Source organism: Mobula hypostoma, chromosome 13 (genome assembly GCF_963921235.1).
Source record: "Mobula hypostoma chromosome 13, sMobHyp1.1, whole genome shotgun sequence".
In the NCBI taxonomy this organism is placed as follows: domain Eukaryota; kingdom Metazoa; phylum Chordata; class Chondrichthyes; order Myliobatiformes; family Myliobatidae; genus Mobula; species Mobula hypostoma.
Window position 1 is genome coordinate 6220424 of NC_086109.1, and position 20200 is coordinate 6240623.

Here is a 20200-nt window from a genome sequence, read left to right on the forward strand (position 1 = left end):
GAACGAAAACTGTACGAGAAGACAGCATGTCCTGGATGGTGGGATATCACTATCCAGTACACAAGGTTAAAGGAGAACGAAGTAATTGTTACTCTGGATCCGATGCAGCCCAAAAGATAAAGAACACAATAAATATAAATACATAAGATTGCTTACATATGTAGATTGATTGCTTGTCCCTAGGCTGTACATAAGGTGACTGACAGGAAATAGTAAAGTAGTGGTGGAGTTAGTGGGTGGAGGTATTGATCTGCCTTACTACTTGGAGAAAGTAATTGTTTTTGAGTTTGGTGGCCCTGGAGTGGATACTACATAGCTTCGGGACCGGGACAAGCAGTCAATGAGCAGGGTGGGTGGGATCTTTCATGATGTTATTGGCCTTCTAGTTATTTAAGAAGTGCTTTATTGTAATATATATATTTCAGGAGAAGGCTATTATTAAATTAAAAATCACCATCTGTGCTTTTTAAAGCTCTTGGGTAGTCGCCTTCCAAACTTGGAGGACATTCATTGATAAAGCTCAGATTTAGAGTTGCCGGCACCTTTCTCCTGACAAATCGGTGAAATTGCTTGTGACTTCAAATGAAGTGTGACTCCGATTTGATGCAATTCAATTCAAGTTTAATTGTCATTCAACCATACATGAATACACATGAATACAGACAAACGAGACAGTGTTACTCTGGGGCCAAGGTGCAAAACACAGTACCAACTGTCACACACAGCGCAAAGCACGCACAAGATAGCAATCACATGTAAAATATCAGTAAAATGCAGCCAAAAGAATTATTCCATACCCTGAGTACAAGAATGCTGCAGAAATCTGCAGTTGGTCCATAATACAGCTTGTCTTCTGCTGAGCGAACACGGGGTGGGGGGGGGCAACACTGACCCTAGCCTGACCCCTCTCTCCTGGTGGCCGAAAATAGGCGACACCGCAGTTTGAAGCCAAGCTTAATTGAGAGTAAATTCACAGCAGTTTCTGCTTCAAAGTGTAAAACAAATTTTCTTGAACATTTGGAGTCATCATGTGGTTATTACTACTTTTTGTATTTGGACAGTTAGTGTCTTTTGCACACTGCTTGACTGCCCAAGTTGATGTGGTCTTCCATTGATTTTTTTATCTCAGGATTGAATATGGTGACATATATATACTTTGATAATAAATTTACTTTGAACTTTGAATCTAATTGACTTTGCTGATGTTGTTACAGATCTGATGTTGCCCGGAGTGATTTTGCCCCCTACTGGTCTTCCAGAGGTCCTACAGGGAGACCTTTGTGCTATTACCCTTGTTGACAACAGGTATAGTCCCTTCGTCAAGACTGGAAAGGAAGGGGGAATAAGCAGTTGGGGGGGGTGGAAGGAAGGCAAGCTGACAAGGGAAGGTGAAATCAGTGAGGGGAACTGTGGGTGGGTATGGGATAGGGGGAGGATGAAGTAAGAAGCTGGGAGGGGATAGGTGGAAGAGGTCAAGAGCTGAAGAAGAAGCAATCTGATAGGAGAGCGCAGTGGGCCATAGGAGAAAGGGAAGGAGGAGGGAACCAGAGGGAAGTGATGGGCAGGTGAGGGAGAACTAGAAAGGGGAATGGAAAAAGAGAGAAGGGGAAGTTGGTGGGAAATTACCAGAAGTTAGAGAAATCGATCAAGGTGGAGGCTACCCAGAAGACACATGAGATGTTACTCCTCCAACCTGAGAGTTGCCTCATCGTGGCAGTAGAGGAGGCTGTGGACTGACTTGTCGGAATGGGAAGTAGAATTAAAATAAGCAGGTGAAACAGCATTTGTGGGAGGAAAGGAATCAGTCCTTTGTGGGGGTTAAGACCTCTCCAGGTGCTGACTGACACCAAGTTCCTCCAGCAGCTTGCTGCTGCAGATTCCAGCATCCACAGTCTCTTGTTCCTTCAGTTTAGTTTAATCTGTTATGCTCAAATATTTTACAGAGCACCAGTGGCAATAGGCTTGGCCAGTATGTCAACAGCAGAGATGCTCGAAGCTGGTATGAAAGGAAAAGGCATTACCACTCTCCACACGTACCTAGACCAACTTTGGTAAGAAAACTAAGTGCTCGGTTTCTATATGTTATACAAGGCTCATTTGAAAATACAGAAAAAATATTTGACACATTTAAAATTTTCTGTTAATAACAACCTTGTATTTGTGTAGTTACTGCATTTGGTTATATACCACAGGTGCACTGTAACTTAATTGGCAATGTCGACTTAATAAAAGGATTTAAAGAGAACTTGGACCAAAAATAGTGAAGGATTGTTTTCTCCTGAAGGAGCAAGTGCCCAAACACAGATCATAGTGAAACAAGCTCAGAATACTAGAGGAACTCAGCGGATCAGGCAGCATCTATGGAGAGGAACAAACAGTCGATGTTTCAGGCCCAGACTCTTCACCAGTCTGCTGCACCTGAGGGCTTCACCATTCACCGCAAAGACAAAACAGTTGGGTCTTTTAAGGGTAGAGGAGGTGGGGTATACTGAATGATTAACTCTTCAGGGTACACAAACCTGGCAGTTCCGTCTCAATCCTGATCACCTAGCAGACAAGTGTCCGTTTTATCTGCAGATGGAACTTTATGCCATTATCCTGGCAACAAGTTTCACTACATATGCCGGTGATATCAAACGTGATTCTGATTCTAATCAGTCCTGAAACGTCAACTGTTTATTCCCCTCCATAGATGCTGTCTGACCTGCTGAGTTCTTCCAGCATTTTGTGACTGTTACACTGGCTTTCCAGCATCTGCAGAATCTTTTGTTTGTTACAAGGATCATGGTGTTAGCCTCGGGATCAGGCCTGGTGTAAACTTTCTACATTTGGTACTTCTTATCCCTGAGCATATCAGCGCTCAGTTGTTGAGTGGATTCAAGACTAGTTTGCAAGGTTTTGGTGCATTAAGTAGATAGAGAGGTAGAAAATGACATGAGAACAATGTATTTGCACAGTCTGAGTCTTCTAAGGAATTATAGAATTTAAATTTTATCATTTCAAGTAATGTGTGTAGTTTGTCTCACCATTATATCGTTCATCAATAAATACACTCAGTGGCCATTTTATTAAGTACAGGAATGAAACTTGGTGTGGACTTCTGGAGCTGTAACCCATCCACTTTAAAATTCAACATGTTGTGCATCCAGGAATTCTCTTCTGCACACCACTTTTGTAAAACGTGGTTATTTGTGTTACTGTCAACCTTCCTGTCAGATTGAATCAGTCTGGCCATTCTCCTTTGATCTCTCTCATTAACAAGGTATTAGACTCAGATTTTGTCAAATTTAATATTCTTGTTTAAATCGTAGACTTCACTCTGCTGATTTTGTGAATCTCCAGCCAGAATGCATTGATCAGATTGCTGAATGGACAATGAACCAACTCATGAACACTACCTCACTACTTTTGCTCTCTTTGTGCACTACTTTAGTTTATCTTTTCCATATATTTCTTATTATAATTTATAGTTCTGTTTATTGCATGTACTGCAGCTGCAAAACAACAAATGTCATGACATGCACTTAGGGCCACTGTATTATGTACCCCATGTATGTTAGTGGTCTTCTGCACATGGTTATTTGAGTTACTTTTACCTTCCTGTCAACAAGAACCAATCTGGCCCATTCTCTTCTGACCTCTCCCATTAAGAAGGCAGTTTTGTCCTCAGATCTGCCACTCAGTGGGTGTTTTTGTTTCTTTTTGCACCATTTCTGTAAATTCTAGAGACCGTTATGCATGAAAATCTCAGATCAGCAGTTTCTGAGATACTCAAACCATCCCATCTGGCACCAACAATTATTCCACAATCAAAGTCACTTAGATCACATTTCTTCCCCATTCTGATGTTTGGTCTGAACCTCTTGACCACGTCTGCATGCTTTTATGCATCGAGCTGCTACCACATGGTTGGGTGATTAGATATTTGCATTAACATACAGGTGTACCTAATGAAATAGCCACTGAGTGTAGGTATTAACTTTATCTGCACGCTCTGTAATAAATATCTTTACAACCATATTCATTTCTGATTAGAATGATGACCTGTTGTTGACTATTTTTCAGGTGTCAGCTTTTATGATTGAACATAGAACGTTACAACACAGTACATGTCCTTCGGCCCACAATGTTGTGCTGAAACAAACGACTAATCAAAAGGCCAACTAAATTAATCCCTTCTGCCTCCACAGTGTCCATATCCTTTCATTTCCTCACATTTTGATCCACTCCAAGATTAATCTAACCCTTCCCTCCCACATAGCCCTCCATTTTTCTATCATCCATGAGTTTCTTAAATGTCCCTAGTGTAACATCCTCTACCACTGTCCCTTCCATGCACCTGTGGCTCTGTGTGTGAAAAAAGAAAGCTACCTCTGACATTGTGTTATAAAAGAAAATCAATTTGTGTGGGCATGGTGTAAACATGTTGGCATGTGGCCAAGCGGTTAAGGCGTTCGTCTAGTGACCTGAAGGTCGCTAGTTCGAGCCGTGGCTGAGGCAGCGTGTTGTGTCCTTGAGCAAGGCACTTAACCACACATTGCTCTGCCCCTCCCTCGGACAACATCGGTGGCGTGGAGAGGGGAGACTTGCAGCATGGGCAACTGCTGGTCTTCCATACAACCTTGCCCAGGCCTGTGCCCTGGAAACTTTCCAAGGCGCAAATCCATGGTCTCATGAGACTAACGGATGCCTAGTGTAAACATGGTACTTGCATGGAGACTTCTTGTCATGCATCTGTGCTGATTATATAGGATGGCCAAGCCAAGGGCGATGGCTTACATCTTCCTCCACTGATGGCCATGGGAACTGTAGAGGGAGGATATCCATTTGCACCTTGGAAAAGTGGATAAATGGAGGCATTATTTTAAGGTGTGTGGAGAAACGTGTAAGAGGGAATGTCAGGGGTAGTTTATTTTATTTAAAGAGTGTGTAGAACTCCCGCCAGGGTTGGTGGTGGAGGCAGATACAGTAAGGGAATTTAAGAGGCTCTCAGATTGGCACTTAGACAAGGGAGGAATGTGGGAGGTGTTGTAATGTGAGCATTATTAAAAGTAAGTTAATACTAATTAGGATAATGGGGTTTCTACTTCCATTCTTTTTACTTCCGGTGTGCTTGGTATATAGTGTTCCTGCCATGCCGTACAGGTTGTGGAAGCCTCTGTATATACATAACAGTTCTGAAGTTCGAGATAAAGTTGTTTCTTTGGCATGAAGTTGTCGAGTGTGCCCTTTTCAAGGTGGAAGTTACCACAGGAGGAAACCTCTTAAAGTCCAACCCCGTGTCTCTGTCACGAGAGGTGGAAATGGGTAAGGCCGGCCAACAGGGTTTTAGTGAATCTGTCATAGGCCAAACCCCTGTACGGTGGGTGCAGTGGACTGGTGAAGCATTGATGAACTCCAACCATGCCATCGACCAGAGGGTATTGGAGACAGGAGGTCATTGATGGCCGATGCTTCACTTGGGAGTTAAGGGCCCCAGTAAGTAAGTAAATCTAAAGAGTTAAATTGATCTTAGAGAGGCTAAGAGGTGGGCTGAGGATCCTGTACAGTGCTGTAATGTTCTACCACGTTGTGGGATCCGTGAAATAGAGGCTTACCTCTCATGTAGTTAGAAGACACCGTTTGGAAAGAAAAGGGAGGAAATAGTCAATAAAAGAATCAAACAATAATTTTTTTTTTCTTCTTTTTAGGGCATTTGGAGAAAAGACACATCCACCTGTTATTGCGGCTGAGCATAGTTACTCTGAGGAGACCGGAGATCAAGAGGAGGAAAAGGAGGAGGTGGAGGAAGAAGTAAACGTTGAAGCTGCTGGTGTTGAGAATGTGGCTGCGATGCTACCCAGTGCAGAGGGAGATGCACCAGACCTCAACAGTCTCAGTTTGAATGTGGAACCGGAACCTGAGCCCGTAGCTTCCCCAACAGAGCAAGACAGCAACTCTGAGCTTGAAGCCTCGGAGAACGTTCATTTAACAGAAATATCGAAAGATGCTGACAGTCAGCAGGACGCTGCAGAAATCGCCAGGACCACACAGGGTATGAAGGGATTAACGTTAGAAGAAGCAATTTCCTGGGGGTCGCTGCCTCATTTCATTAAAAAGTGATAGAAAGCTGTTTCAGGCAAGGTTTTAGTAGGCAGTACTGACCTTGTCCCTGAAATATCAGTTAAAATATTCTTATGTGCAAACTTGTTAGAAGTGTTGAATCATTTGAATTTCACAAAAGTTTTGATAAAATAAGAAAATTTGGAGGAACTTGGCTGTAATTTATTGACTACCCTTACATTATTGCCACAGCAGTGAAGTGATTAGCACAGCGCTATTACAGTTCCAGGTGTTCTGGAGTTTGGAGTTCTATTCCAATGCCATCTGTAAGGCTTTTCTTATTTCTGTTTTCACACTACCTATTTTAATTTAACTATTTAACATACATAGATATACTTACTGTAATTCGGTTTTTTTTCCTACCTTTATCATGTATCGCATTGTACTGCTGCTGCAAAGTTAACAGATTTCAAGACATATGCCGGTGATACTAATTCTGATTCCGATTCTAGAGTGTGTATATTCTCCCCAAGACTTCATGGGTTTCCTCCCACAGTCCACGAGGATGTTCCGGTTCAGTTAATTGGTCATTGGAGATTTTCCCCTGATTAAAGCTAAGGTTAAATCGGTGGCTTGCAGGGGGGTGCATCTCATTTGGCCTGCAGGGCCTGTTCCTTTCTTTATCACTAAATAAAATAAAATCAAAATCAGTACACTAACTGAGAAAAGCAAGCAACTGACAAATGCACTTGGTGTATATTGAAAGGTTCACTGGCCCAGTAATTTGAATTAAATGGTGGTGATGTAATTTTAGTTGTACAGCAAAGTTAAGCCCAGCAAATCCAAAGCTTTAGCGTGTGTGAATGTCACAGAGATATACCGCGCAGAATACGGCCCCTGGAGCCACTGAGATTAAAGATGTGTCACACGTACATCGGAGCATCAAAGCATACCTTGAAACGCATCCCTTACGTCAACGACCATTGCAGTTCGAAGGTGTGCTGAGGGCAGCCCGAAAGTGTTGCCGTGCTTCTGGTACCCACAACCCGCAACCTGCAGGTCTTTGGAACGTGGGAGAAAACCAGAGCGCCTGGAGGAAGCCCACATGGTCACGGGGCAAACGCACTAACTCCTGACAGATCGCGGTGGAAATTGAACCCGTAAGCGTTACACTAACTGCGACGTTACTTTACTCTGACCATCGCCACTTACTTTTGTTCTTCCCAGGTTTCCAATTCCCTCCCCCACCCCCCATGTTCTATCCCTGCCCCTAAGCAGGGACAATTTTCCTGAGACCATTTAACCTACTAACCCATCCTTGGGAGGTGGGAGGGAACCTGGGCACCAGAGGGAAACCTGAGCAGTTACTGAAGGATATCCAAAATCGTCTCAGCTGCATCTACGGTCCGGATTGAATCTACGTCGTTGGCACTGTGAGGCGAAGGCTCCATGAACTGCGACACTCTCCCAACCCCAGCTCATGGCGCAGTACAGTAGCATAGTGGTTAGCACAACACTTTACAGTGCAGGTGATCCGGGTTCAATTCCCGTCACTGCCTTTAAGGAATTTGTACATTCTCCCTGTGACCATGTGGATTTTCTCCAGGAGGCTCCAGTTTCTTCCCACAGTCCAAAGGTGTACTGGTTGTTAGGTTAATTAGCCATTGTAAATTGTCCCATGATTGGGCTAGGATTAAATCAGGGGTTGCTGGGCAGCATGGCTCAAAGGACCAGGAGGGCCTGTTCCTTGCTGTAAATCAACCAACAAGTAAAAGTACTACAAAAGTATTTAAAAATTAGTAATTAGTTGAAATCAAATGCAGTCTTTAAACAGAAAAATCTAACATTCCAGAGCTTTGGACTAGCATTGCAACCAGTAATTATGGTTTTGTGTGAATATCATCTGTTCAACAGTGGGCAAGTTACCCATTATCGTTTTGCCCACCAAACTACAGCAGCTAGTGCTATTCAGAGTTAACTGACGTGCTGGCTCATTTAGTGGTGAATGCTAATCATTTAGATCCTGAAGCAGAGAGTTATGTATTCTGGAGCAAAAATAGCTCCATCTGACACGCTGTTGCTGTTTTTACAGAGCAGATGGATGAGATTCTTCTGCAGTGTTTCCTTCACGCTCTGAAACGTAAAGTGAAGAAAGCAGACCTTCCGTTGCTCGCAAGCACCTTCCTTAAGAATCACATGTATCCCTGTTGGTAAGTGCATCATTCTCCCTCCGTGTAGCCTGCCTACAGTTACTAACCTATACAATGCAAACTTGTATATTACAGGTGGAGTTCAGCCTTATCACATGATTAATAAACTCATTCATTCGTTATGACATGGGCAGTCGTGATCTTTCCGTGACCACCTTCTGGTGGTCTTCTGGCCAGTGTCTGAACCAGACGGGTGACCCCAGCCATTATCAGTACTCTTCAGAGATTGTCTGCCTGGTGTCAGTGTCACATAACCAGGACTTGTGATATACACCAGCTGCTCATACGACCATCCACCACCCGCTCCTGTGGCTTCACGTGACCCTGATCGGGGGGCTAAGCAGGTGCTACACCTTGCCCAAGGGTGACCTGCAGGCTAGCGGAGGGAAGGAGCACCTTACACCTCCTTTGGTAGAGACTCCACCCTACCACCCCGATTAATAAATTGCCCACATTAAAAGTGAATTATACAGAACATACTACAGTCAGAACATTATAGTACAGCACAAGCCCTTCGGCCCCCAACCTTTTAACCTACGTCATGATCAGTCTAACTCTTCCATCCCACTTAACCACTTTCCTCAGAGGGGCCACTGGTTCGAGCTGCTGGTCTTCCAGTCAAGATGATACCAGCGAACAATGATTCCTCGGGCAACATCTTCCAGATAATCAATCATTTCAGTTTTATGTCTTCTTATTATTCTTTTTATCTTAATTTTCTTTTTGAAACTGTCAAAGCCCGTGACTTACAGTCTGTAGTTCGATCGAGTGAGCTAGCACTCTGCTGTCCCTGAGAAAACTTCAGGAAAGAAATGCGATCATGAGCTACCATGAGGAGAAGCTCAGAGGCGAGACAAGGGGCTGTGATTGACTACATTTCTCATGAATTAAAGTGTTGAGGAAGATTGAAACATTGAGGCAAATGTGGAGGAGAGCAAGCGGTTCCCGGAGAGACCACTGGTTTGTGTTGCTTTCCTTGAGTCGCTGCCCCGGGAGGGGCCGCCGGCCCCAGTCGCTGCCCCGGGAGGGGCCGCCGGCCCGAGTCGCTGCCCCGGGAGGGGCCGCCGGCCCGAGTCGCTGCCCCGGGAGGGGCCGCCGGCCCGAGTCGCTGCCCCGGGAGGGGCCGCCGGCCCGAGTCGCTGCCCCGGGAGGGGCCGCCGGCCCGAGTCGCTGCCCCGGGAGGGGCCGCCGGCCCCAGTCGCTGCCCCGGGAGGGGCCGCCGGCCCGAGTCGCTGCCCCGGGAGGGGCCGCCGGCCCGAGTCGCTGCCCCGGGAGGGGCCGCCGGCCCGAGTTGCTGCGTTCACAGGGGCCGCCGGCTCGAGTCGCTGCCCCGGGAGGGGCCGCTGGCCCAAGTCGCTGCGCTCACAGGGGCTGCCGGGTCCCTGTGCTCTCGGAGGTGTGATCAGAATTCTGAGATTTATGGATTGGACTGCAGTTCATATTGTCCCTTTTAGTTCTGTGTTTTTCTCATAGTCTCGCCCATTCTTGTTGCGGATGGGCGGGCTGGGGGTTTGGGTGATCTGTTGTGTGAGGGAGGGGTTGGGGGTGTTTGGAGTTTGCAAGTTTTCGTTTCTTTTTCTTTTCATGCGGGGGGGGATTGATGTCTTTCTTTCAACTGCTTATATGGTTTTCTGTACTCTGCGGCTTTCTGGAGAAGACAGATCTCAGTTGTATCCCGCATATATACTTCAATAATAAAATGAACCTTTGAACGATAAGACATCGGAGCAGAATTAGGCCATTTGGCCCATCGGGTCTGATCTGCTGTTCCATCATGGCTGATTTATTTCCCTCTCACTCCATTTTCTTGCCTTCTCCCCGTATCCTTTGACACTTTGACTAATCAAGAACCTATCAATCTCTGCATTAAATAAACTCAATGACAGTGCCTCCACAGTCGTCTGTGGCTATGAATTCCCTCCATTATGAATAACTAGGAATATGGATGGCTATGGTTCCGGCGTGGTTGATTGGTGTGGGTAGTTTAAATGGTTTTTTACAGATACATGGGCCTGTTTCTGTGCTGTACTTTTCTATGACTATAGCCCTCCGGTGCCCATGTGACAATAGTAGACTCATTCCAATGCTGAATCATGATAAGGTTATTGTGCTCTGTTTTCTTTTGCCTAGCCCTGAAGGTAGAACTTTAGACGTGAAGAAATCAAGCTATAAGAAGGTAGGTTAACATGCAGAGAGATTTCACACAACAGCTGAAGTCTGTTGTACCACCTCGATGTTCCGATGTATGAAACGATCTGTCTGGTTGGCAGGCAAAATAGAAAGGTTGTCACTGCATCTTGTTACATGTGACAATAATAATTATTTCTTTTTCAAGTAATTTAACTAGAATAACTGCTATCCTAGTGAATATTATTATTCTGTGGACTAATTGTTCATTTGTTAGTTATATACTGTGTCGTATGACGTAGGAGATCATGGACTTTCCTTGACCATAATTGTTCCTGGCAATTTTTTCTACAGAAGTAGTTTGCCTTTGCTGCCTTCTGGGCAGTGTTTTACAAGACCCCAGCCATTATCAATACACTTCAGAGATCGTCTGCCTGGTGTCACCAGGACTTGTGATCTGCCCCGGCTGCTCCCATGGCTTCTCGTGACCCTGATCAGAAGTGCGTTGCGGGGTAAGCAGGTGCTACAACTTGCCCAGGGTGACCTGCAGGCTAGCGGAGGGAATAGTCATTAGTACCACAGGCTTAGAGTAACTACATGATAGAAAATTGGCCAAGTAACAAGAAAAGGAGATGAAAAGTTATATTATGGGCTGCAGGAAACTGCATAGTGATGTTCCTTCGGGATTAGTAATCAAACAGATTTTTAGTATTAATAACTTGCACGTAGTTGTGCAGGGGAAAATTCTGTTTTTCCATCATTCATGTTCTTTTCTGTGGTTCCACTGCCCTTGCTGTGACATAATGAATTGTATGATGTGGCTGATGTGGCCTTTCCTTGATTTGTCAGGGCATGAAAGGGTACGAGGAGAAGGCAGGAGATTGGAGCTGAGAGGGAAATGGATCAGCCTTGATGAAACGACAGAGCAGATATGATGGCCAAATGGCCTAATTCTGCTCCTATACTTTATGGTCTATGGTCTTATTGGCAAACTTTTCTATAGAGATGTTTGCCATTGCCTTCTGGGCAGTGTCTTTACAAGCAATACACCTCCCTCCCCATTCTCAATCTCTCTGTCTCCATCACTGGAGATATTACATCTTTTATAAACCCACTGCCTCTCACAGCTATCTGGACTATATCTCTTCACACCTTGTCTTCTCCTATCAGATTCCTCCTTCTCCACCCCTTTATCTCCTTCACCAATCAACTTCCCAGCTTTTTACTTCATCCCTTTCCCCTCTCCCAGTTTCTCCTATCACCTACAACTTTGTACTTTCTCCCCTCCCCCCACCTTCTTACTCTGACTTCTCCTCTTTCTTTCCAATCCTGATAAAGGGTCTTGGCCCGAACTGTCGACTGTTTACTCTTTTCAGTGGATGCTGCCTGGCCTGCTGAGTTCCTCCAGCATTTTGTGTGTGTTGCAGTGTCTTTACGAGACGGGTATCCCCAGCCATTATCAATGCTCTTCAGAGAGTTTGGTGTCAATGGTCACAGGACTTGTGATATCCACCAGCAGCTCGTACAACCATCCTCCACCTGCTCCCATGGCCTCACGTGACCCTGATCAGGGGGCTAAGCAGGTGGTACACCTTGCCCAAGGGTGACCTGCAGGCTAGCGGAGGGAAGGAGCGACTTCCACCTCCTTTGGTAGAGAGATATCTCATCCCGCCACCCAGGATTATAAATAGTGAATACTTGAGACAAAACCTCAAGTCTCATTAGTCATTGGCATTGAATCATGCAGCATGGAAACAGGCCGTACAGATCAACCCATCCATGCCAACCAGTGAGCACCCTTGTATATTAATCCCATCTCCTAGCACATGTTCCTTAGTCTGAGTGATTCAGGCAGATGCTGCCAGCTTCAACCACTTTCTTGTGTTTGACTTTTAAATTGTTTCCAACATTGGCAATGCGTAAACTCCTGCAGGTCTTCCAAATTGGCTGCTTACGTCATATGTTAAGAGCGTTCTTTTTGAAAATTCCCATCCTTCATAGTTCTGTAGTTTAAACATTGCCTCCTCTGCTGGTCTGTTGTTTACTCTGCATTCGTTTATTTTTTTTTCATCGTGGATTTATCACCATTTCTGTAAACTTGGTACAAAAATAGCACACTTATCTGTGTCGTAAGGTCTAGGGTTCAAACCTCAGTCACAGAGCCAAGCATATAACATGGGCAGTCTTGCATCCAGCCAAGGTATCTGGCTTCCTGTCTAATATGTTCCTCTTGTTGCCTGGTATGTCTGATAACACATATACTGTGCTGTAAATGAATGATGATATTTCCCTGGAGGAATGCTTCTGATCTCTGTGAATATTTTGTCAGTTCTTATTCATTCATTCATTATGTGTGGGGCCGTATGACGTGGGTGATCACAATCTCATGACCATGAACGTTCTTGGCAAATTTTTCTACAGAAATGGTTGGTTTGTCATTGCCTTCTTCTGGGCAATATCTTTACAAGACGGGTGACCCTAGCCATTAGCAGAGTCGGTGGTCACTTGCCAAGACATGTGATGTGCAACCAGCAGGCTAGCGGTGGGAAGGAGCACCTTACACCTCCCTTGGTGGGGAGACGTAGCTCTACCCCACCACCCACGGTTCTTAGTACATAAGCTTAAAATTACTTCAGCTGGCGTGCTGCCTACTTTAACCAGTTTTGAAAAAGACATCAAATGACTTCTGAATGTGTTTCAATCACAGTTGCTTTATGGAGATGTGTGTATGATCTTTGCTGCTTGTAAAGTCACGCTCATTACACTGAGTTCTTACACAGAGGCAGGAAGGTAAAACCTGATGGTGGAAAGGTCACCGTGTTTGCCCCCATGCTCTAATTTCATAGCTTTGTAAACTAAGTTCGGACGACCCTGTGTTATGTTATAGTTGGAGTTGTAGAGCGATAGAACAGTACATTACAAAAACAGGCCCTCTGACTCTTCCACGCCAACCAAGATATCCATCCACGTTAGTCCCATTTGCCCCAGATCATTAAATATTTCATATCCATGTACCTGTCCAAGAGTCTTTTAAATGTTACTGTCCATGCCTCAACCACTTCTTCTGACACCTTGTTTCACATGGGCACACTCCTATGTGTGAACAAATTGCCCCCAAAACCCTTTTAAATCTTTCCCACTCACCCTAAACCTGTGCCCTCCAGTTTTTGATTCCCTTTCCCTAGGAAAAGTGACTGCATTTACCCTATCTACAGCTCTCATGATTTTATGCATCTGTATACATTCAGAAACAGAATCAGTTTTATTATCACTGGCCTGTGTAGCGAAATATGTTGTGTACCAGCATCTGTATGAAACCCCCTGGTTTCCTTGGCCGTGTAAGTCTAGGGAAGATGCTCTCCAGTTCAGCCAGACTCGTGGGATTGAGACCGCTCTCCCACCCCAAGCCTCGGTTTGTGTGGATGCTGTGTAATTTGCTACCGTGTGGTTTTCAGTTAGTAAAGAAAAAGAAAAGAACCCATTTTAATTAAGCAGGCAAATGTACGCAAGTTGGATCTCAATGCTTCACCATATTCACCGATCCTTGAGCAATCTTGGCCTCGACTTCCTCGAATCACGGTCCCACTCCAGGTCGAATCCTATGACCTGTTCTCTCCAGCGTCGTCTTCCTTCATCTCCCACCAGACAAAAACCCCAAGCCCAACCTTAGTGTCCCTCACCAGAAAAACCTCCCCTCGGTTCTACCATCCTAACTGGATGTCACACATTCCTCATCATCCCTTATTTTCAACAATAACCCAAACAGGCTGAAAGCAGAGCAGACTGCTCTTACAGAACTGCTGAATGAAATACATACAGCATAACAGTAAACATATGAACCAGGGCGTTGCTGGTACATTGCATTATGTGACAAGAAAAAAAGACTATGGTGGTGAGGTACCTCCTAGGATGTGCTGGAACGCATCATCAGTGATGTATCCTGGGGTCATCGAGTGTTTTGGGTCTTTCAACATCAGACGCTCTCGCCCAGGTGGCTCAGCCGGTGTTGATAAAGCGCTGGCTTGTGTCTCAGCAGCACTGGTCCACAGGTCACACCTCTTGATCCATGGCCGTCTGGATGCTCACTCAGCAGCCTCTGTGCTGGTCCTGATGGCTCATTTCTTTGCTGCAGCCCCCATAATGCCAAAGAGAGACTGAACGGCCAGCAAATCCTCTACAATTTACCTCTGTGGCCTCACGTTGTGCCCTCCAGCCCTGGCTCTGGGACTGCTCTACCATAATTAAAATAAGAAATACCTGGGCCGGCTGGTGGCGCAACAACATCGGTGCCGGACCCGGGAGCGGAGGTTCCCGGGTTCGAAACCAGTCGGGTCCGCTCCCGAGTACGCTTTCCATCCGTGCCGGGTTTAGTGTCGAGATCGCAACTCGACCTCGTAAAAATAAAAGGGAAAGTACTGCGAAAATGTCTGTGAGGAGTGGGGCGCCACACAGTCTCTCTCTCGCTCCGCGCCTTGTAAAAGCCGTGAAAAAGACATCACACACACACAGACGCACACGTGCAAACGTGTACGCACGCAGGCGCACACGCAAAAAAAAGAAAGAAATGCCTGTATATATTTTTTAAAATTCAACAAGTATTGCAAAAAGAGAGCAAAAAAAAAGAAAACCATTGTGAGGTGATGGATATAGGTTTATTGTCCCTTCTGAAATCTGATGACAGTGGGGAAGAAGCTGTTACTGAAATGTTGAGTGTGGGTCTTCAGGCTCCTGGACCACCTCCTTGATGGTAGCAATGAGAAGATGGCACGTCCTGGGTGACGGGGGTCCTTCGTCATGATGGTGCCGCCTTTCTGAGGCATCACCTGTTGAAGACGTCCTGGATGCTGGGAGGCTGGTGTTCACGATGGATCTGGCCGAGTTTGCAACTTTCTGCAGATTTTTCCGATCTGTAAATTTCTACAGATGTACCATGGAGGCTATTCTGACTGGCTGCATCACTGTCGATTGTTGGGGGTGGGGCTACTGCACAGATTTGAACTAACCTGCAGAGAGTTGTAAACTTACTTAGCACCATCATGGGCACTAGCCTTCATAGTATCCAGGATATCTTCAAGGAGTGACGCCTCAAAAAGGCACATCTGTCATTAATGAGCCCCGTCACCCAGGACATGCCCTCTTCCCATCGCTATCATCAGGGAGGAGGTACAGAAGCCTGAAGGCACACACTCAACAATTCAGAAACAGCTTCTTCCCTCTGCCTGCCGATTTCTGATTGGACATTAAGCCCATGAACTCTACCTCACTACTTTATTATTTCTATTTTTACACTACTTATTTAATTTCTCTATTTAATATATATGTGTTACTGTATTTCATTTTTTCTATCATTATGTTTTGCATTGTTCTGCTGCTGCAAAGTTAACAAATTTCACAGCATATGCAGGTGATATTTATCCTGATTCTGATTCCTGTGGCCCCTCCATACCAGATGGTGATGCAGCAAGTTACAATTCCTCATTCTCCTACATTCCAATGAGTTAAAGTCCTAGCCTGCCCAACCTCCCGCTATAACTCAGGGGTCCTGGCAACATTTTTGTAAAGCTTTTCAGCTTAATGACATCTCTCCTCTACTACTACGATTTTTACAGAGGACTTGGAGTTTCAGGGCCAGGATTGGTGTGAATGTTGTGTATTTTGAGTCTTATTGATTTTATTTTAATGACTAAGCTTTCAAAGTGATCTGTGGAATCTTGCCCTCAGCTCTCGAAGTTCCTGCACTCCATGCAACAGAAGCAGATCATTCAGGTGAAGGAACTCTCCAAGGGCGTTGAAAGTATCGCAGCTGTGAACTGGGATCATGCAGAGTATGTATGCAGAGCTGAACCACTCCCTGTCACTGAATGACCCTTCTTGTGCCAGTACAAAGGAGCACTTTGTACTCCAATGACCCCAGTCACTTTGACTGGCTGCAATGACCTGGTCACTTTGGCTGCAGCTCAGCCTGGTATTGAAACACCAATGCCCTTGAACTGAAAATCCTACAGAAAGTGGATACAGCCCAGTTCCTCAGGGGTAAAGCCCTCCCTACCATCGAGCGCGTCAGGAAAGTGGCATCCATCATCAGGGACCCCAGGAATTGCTCTCTTCTCACTGCTGCCATCGGGAAGAAGGTACAAGAGGCTCAGGAACCCTTATTACCCCTCAACTATCTGGCTTTTCAACCAAAGGGGATAATTTCACTTACCCCATCATTGAAATGTTCCCACAACCTAAGGACTCATTTTCAAGGTCTCTTCATCTTGTGCTGTCAATATTTATTGTTTATTGATTATTTTTTGTATTTACAGTTTGTTGTCTTCTACACTCCAGTTGCATGCCCAAGTTGAGTGGTCTTTCACTGATTCTGTTATGGTTATTATTCTATAGATTTATTGAGTATGCCCACAAGATAATGAATCCTAGGGTTGTATACAGTGACATTTTTGTACTTTGATAATAAATTTACTTTCAACTTTAAACTTTGTGCAGTTGTGATTGCCACACTATGGGAAGGATGTGATTGCACTGGAGAGCATGCATAGGAGATTCACCAGGATGTCAGAATCAGGTTTATTATCACTGTTACTAGATGTGATACTTGTTTTGTGGCAGCAGTACAGCGTAAAGGCATAAAATTACAAAATAAATTATCAATGCAAAAATAGAATAACGAGAGGGATAGAGAGATGCAAATTTATGTGTGGTTAAATGTAGTGAAGTCAGTAAGAATCTTCTGAAGGTAGGGTATGAGAGGTAGGAAGTTCCAAGGGGTAATATTGTCACACAGAGGTAGTTATACTCTGAAATGTGCTGCCTAAAGAGGGTGGTGGAGGCAGATAGTCTCCCTACATAAAAGATGCATCTAACCAAGTGTTTAATTCATCTAGATGTAGAAGGCTGGAGACTAAGTCTGGGTAAATGGGAGCAGTATAGATAAAGTTCAAGTTCAAAGTACATATGTTATCAAAGTATGTATACTCTGTACAACTTGAGATTTGTCTCTTTACAGCAGCCACAAAGGAACCTACTAGAACCCATTAAGACAAAAGAAGACTCAATGTGCAGAGAGAAAAAACAAATCATGCAAACGAGAGTAAGCAAATAGTGTTCAGAACTGAAGTTCACAAAAGTGAGTCAGCTGCAGGCCTCAGTTCAGTGCGGAGACGAGTAAACCTTGCCGACAGCAAACTGAATACCAGCCCCACTCTCACCTCCAGTCCTGACAGCCAGATCTTTTCCGTCTGGCTTGGTGCTTAAATTGTCCAAACCTTGGGTCGTTCCTTGCTCTGAAACTCAGGCTCTGCATTGTCTCCTCTCGCCTCGCCTTGGTTCTGCCACATCAAGTTGCCTCCAAGTCCGCTCCAGCAATGGCCAAACATTGCCTCATTCCCCACTCTCCGACCCAGACTCCGCCGCCTCAGTTTGGCCTGAACATGCCATGCCACAACCATCCTGTACCTTCGAGGCTTCAAAATTCAAAGTAAATTTATTCATCTTCTTGCAGGCATTTACAGTAGAACAGAGAAATACTATAGAGCCAATAAAAAAAACTATGCGTAAAGGTGACAAACAACCAATGTGCAATTAATTAATTCTGAAAAGATGAGTTGTAGAGTCCTTGAAAGGGAATCCATAGATTGTGGTTTCACTTCAGAGTTGTGAGTGAAGTTATCCACGCTCGTTCGGAATCCTGAAGGATAATAACCGTTCCTGAACCTGTTGGTGTGGGACCTAAGGGTTTTGCACCCTATGCCCGATGGTAGTAGTGAAAAGAGAGCATGGCTTCACAAACGGAGGACTTCTCCCTGCTATTGATTCATTTCAGAAGCCTGCAGATATTTCTGCCCAACTTTGTACTGTATGGAACTTGTTGCACAGGATGTGGTTCAACAGATAATGTTGACACAGAAAGCTTGATGTGTAGCCAAGGGACTGGCTAGGATGAAAGTGGCTGATGTAGAGTATTAATTCCAGGATGGATCATTTCGATGGAGGCACACTTTCTGAACCACAGGTTCAATCCAGTTTAGGGTTAAAACTATCAAATAGGCAAAAAAGTATTGTAATAACAATCACAATTGGGGTCATGTGCACTGAAGAAGCTAATAAGTCTTGTCCACTGTTCCCTCTGAGGTGTCACACAGCCACAGAGTAACTGAAATGCTTCTGCGCACAAAGCCGTTGTTGCCGTACAGCTGTAATCTTTAATATAACATGCTGTGTGCAGTTTTCAGGCCATGTGAAAATTTCCTGCTTAGAGCAATGGTTGGTCCATACAGCTGTAAAAAAAATATAGAGGGAATGTTTGCTTTGTCGTAATATGTTTTTTAATGAAGCACCAATGAGTTTTATCCCAATATTTAAAGAAACACCAAACCATTGAACCTTGTCCCAATATTTTTTTTAAAGCTTACTATGTCAGTACAACTTTTAAGCCAAGTTGCCTCCACACAATTTAGAAATGTGTTTTATCTCTCTGATCACAGTCTGAAGTCCTTTGTGATTGCTGAAACAGCCACTGATGATGAAGTGGTGAAGATTGACAGAGAGACTGAGATCTTCTACCAACCACCCGAGATCAGCTCCTTTTACAGTGTTTCCAGTAGGTTACTCCCCCTCTTTGAGCACGCGGGACTCAAGTAAGTTTTATTAAAGTGTCTTATTGTACAGTCCAATCTCTCTTTGTATGAATGGCAAATTCTCTCAAATATGTAAAACACCTTCACGGGTACTATTTGTACTGTGAATTATCCAGAGCAAAGAACTTGAACGATGTAGCTATGAGTCTGCCTGGATTCTCGGTTATACAATAAAGCTTTTAAGATGCTCAAATGCTTTTATTATACTGGCAATACAATAAAACCATGAATGTATCTTCAAAAACTTCACTGTATAAGCAAAAATGCAGGCAGACTTTTAAAAAAAATTATGGCTACTTCATTAAGACTTTTTGTTTTAGATAATTTAACCAGTAACCATTAAGACAGTTGTATGTAACTCAATGGTTACAGCTCAGTAGTTACACTCATTCTCTGAGTAACAACATGCTCACAGACCACTCTCTGTGGAATGAAACTTTTTGTAGTTTTAAGACTTTACTTTTGCACAATCTCTTATTAGAAATAATTCAGTATTACATTTACAAATAAAATCACAAGAGATTCTGTAGATGCTGGAAATCCAGAGAAACAAACACGAAATACTGGAGGAATTCAGCAGGGCAGGATAAATCTGTGGAGAAGAATAAACAGTTGAAGTTTTGGGCTGAGACTTCATCAGGAAGCTTCATGAGACTTGATGATGGATCTTGGCCGGAAACATCAGCTGTTTGTTCTCCTCCATAGATGCTGCCTGACCTGAGTTCCTCCAGCATTTTGTATGTGTTTACAGATATAATGTTCTCTATATTACTAGATAAAATTGATTTGGGACCTGGATATGCTTTATTTGTGATCATTTTTACAGCAAAAATAGGGTAGAATTACTAAAATTGATCATTGTAATTTTATCAAAAATCTATTAATTCTGATTTGAAATGGCAAATCTTAACTAAAATTGGAATCATTTATAATTACTCAAACACAAAAGCCTCAGTCATGTTAGTAAATCAAGACACAGTTGTGGTTCAGTGCAATAAGTCCAATTATTTAATATCCAGCAGTTGTACAAAATATAGTTTTGACCACATTTACGAGTATCGCATATAGCTCTGGTCACCACATTGCAGAAAGGATGTAGTAGCAAAAGAGAGAGTAGTCACCGGGATGCTGCCTGGAACGAAGAATGTTGTTAAAAGGAGAGATTAAATATGCTGGGCTTAT

The 20200-nt window shown here is 44.1% G+C and overlaps 1 protein-coding gene across 2 annotated transcripts in view; it reads left to right on the plus strand.

Moving 5' to 3' along the window:
• eif2d (eukaryotic translation initiation factor 2D) overlaps nt 1-20200 on the plus strand; it is a 59039-nt gene that overhangs the window by 24752 nt on the left and 14087 nt on the right. The window contains exons 4-10 of one of the 2 annotated variants that reach the window (XM_063065187.1): nt 1215-1305; nt 1944-2051; nt 5691-6034; nt 8135-8252; nt 10383-10428; nt 16101-16204; nt 18866-19018. In XM_063065187.1, the coding sequence (XP_062921257.1) occupies nt 1215-1305; nt 1944-2051; nt 5691-6034; nt 8135-8252; nt 10383-10428; nt 16101-16204; nt 18866-19018 (964 nt within the window). The remainder of the gene's footprint in view (nt 1-1214; nt 1306-1943; nt 2052-5690; nt 6035-8134; nt 8253-10382; nt 10429-16100; nt 16205-18865; nt 19019-20200) is intronic. The other variant, XM_063065188.1, reaches the window with a different exon arrangement.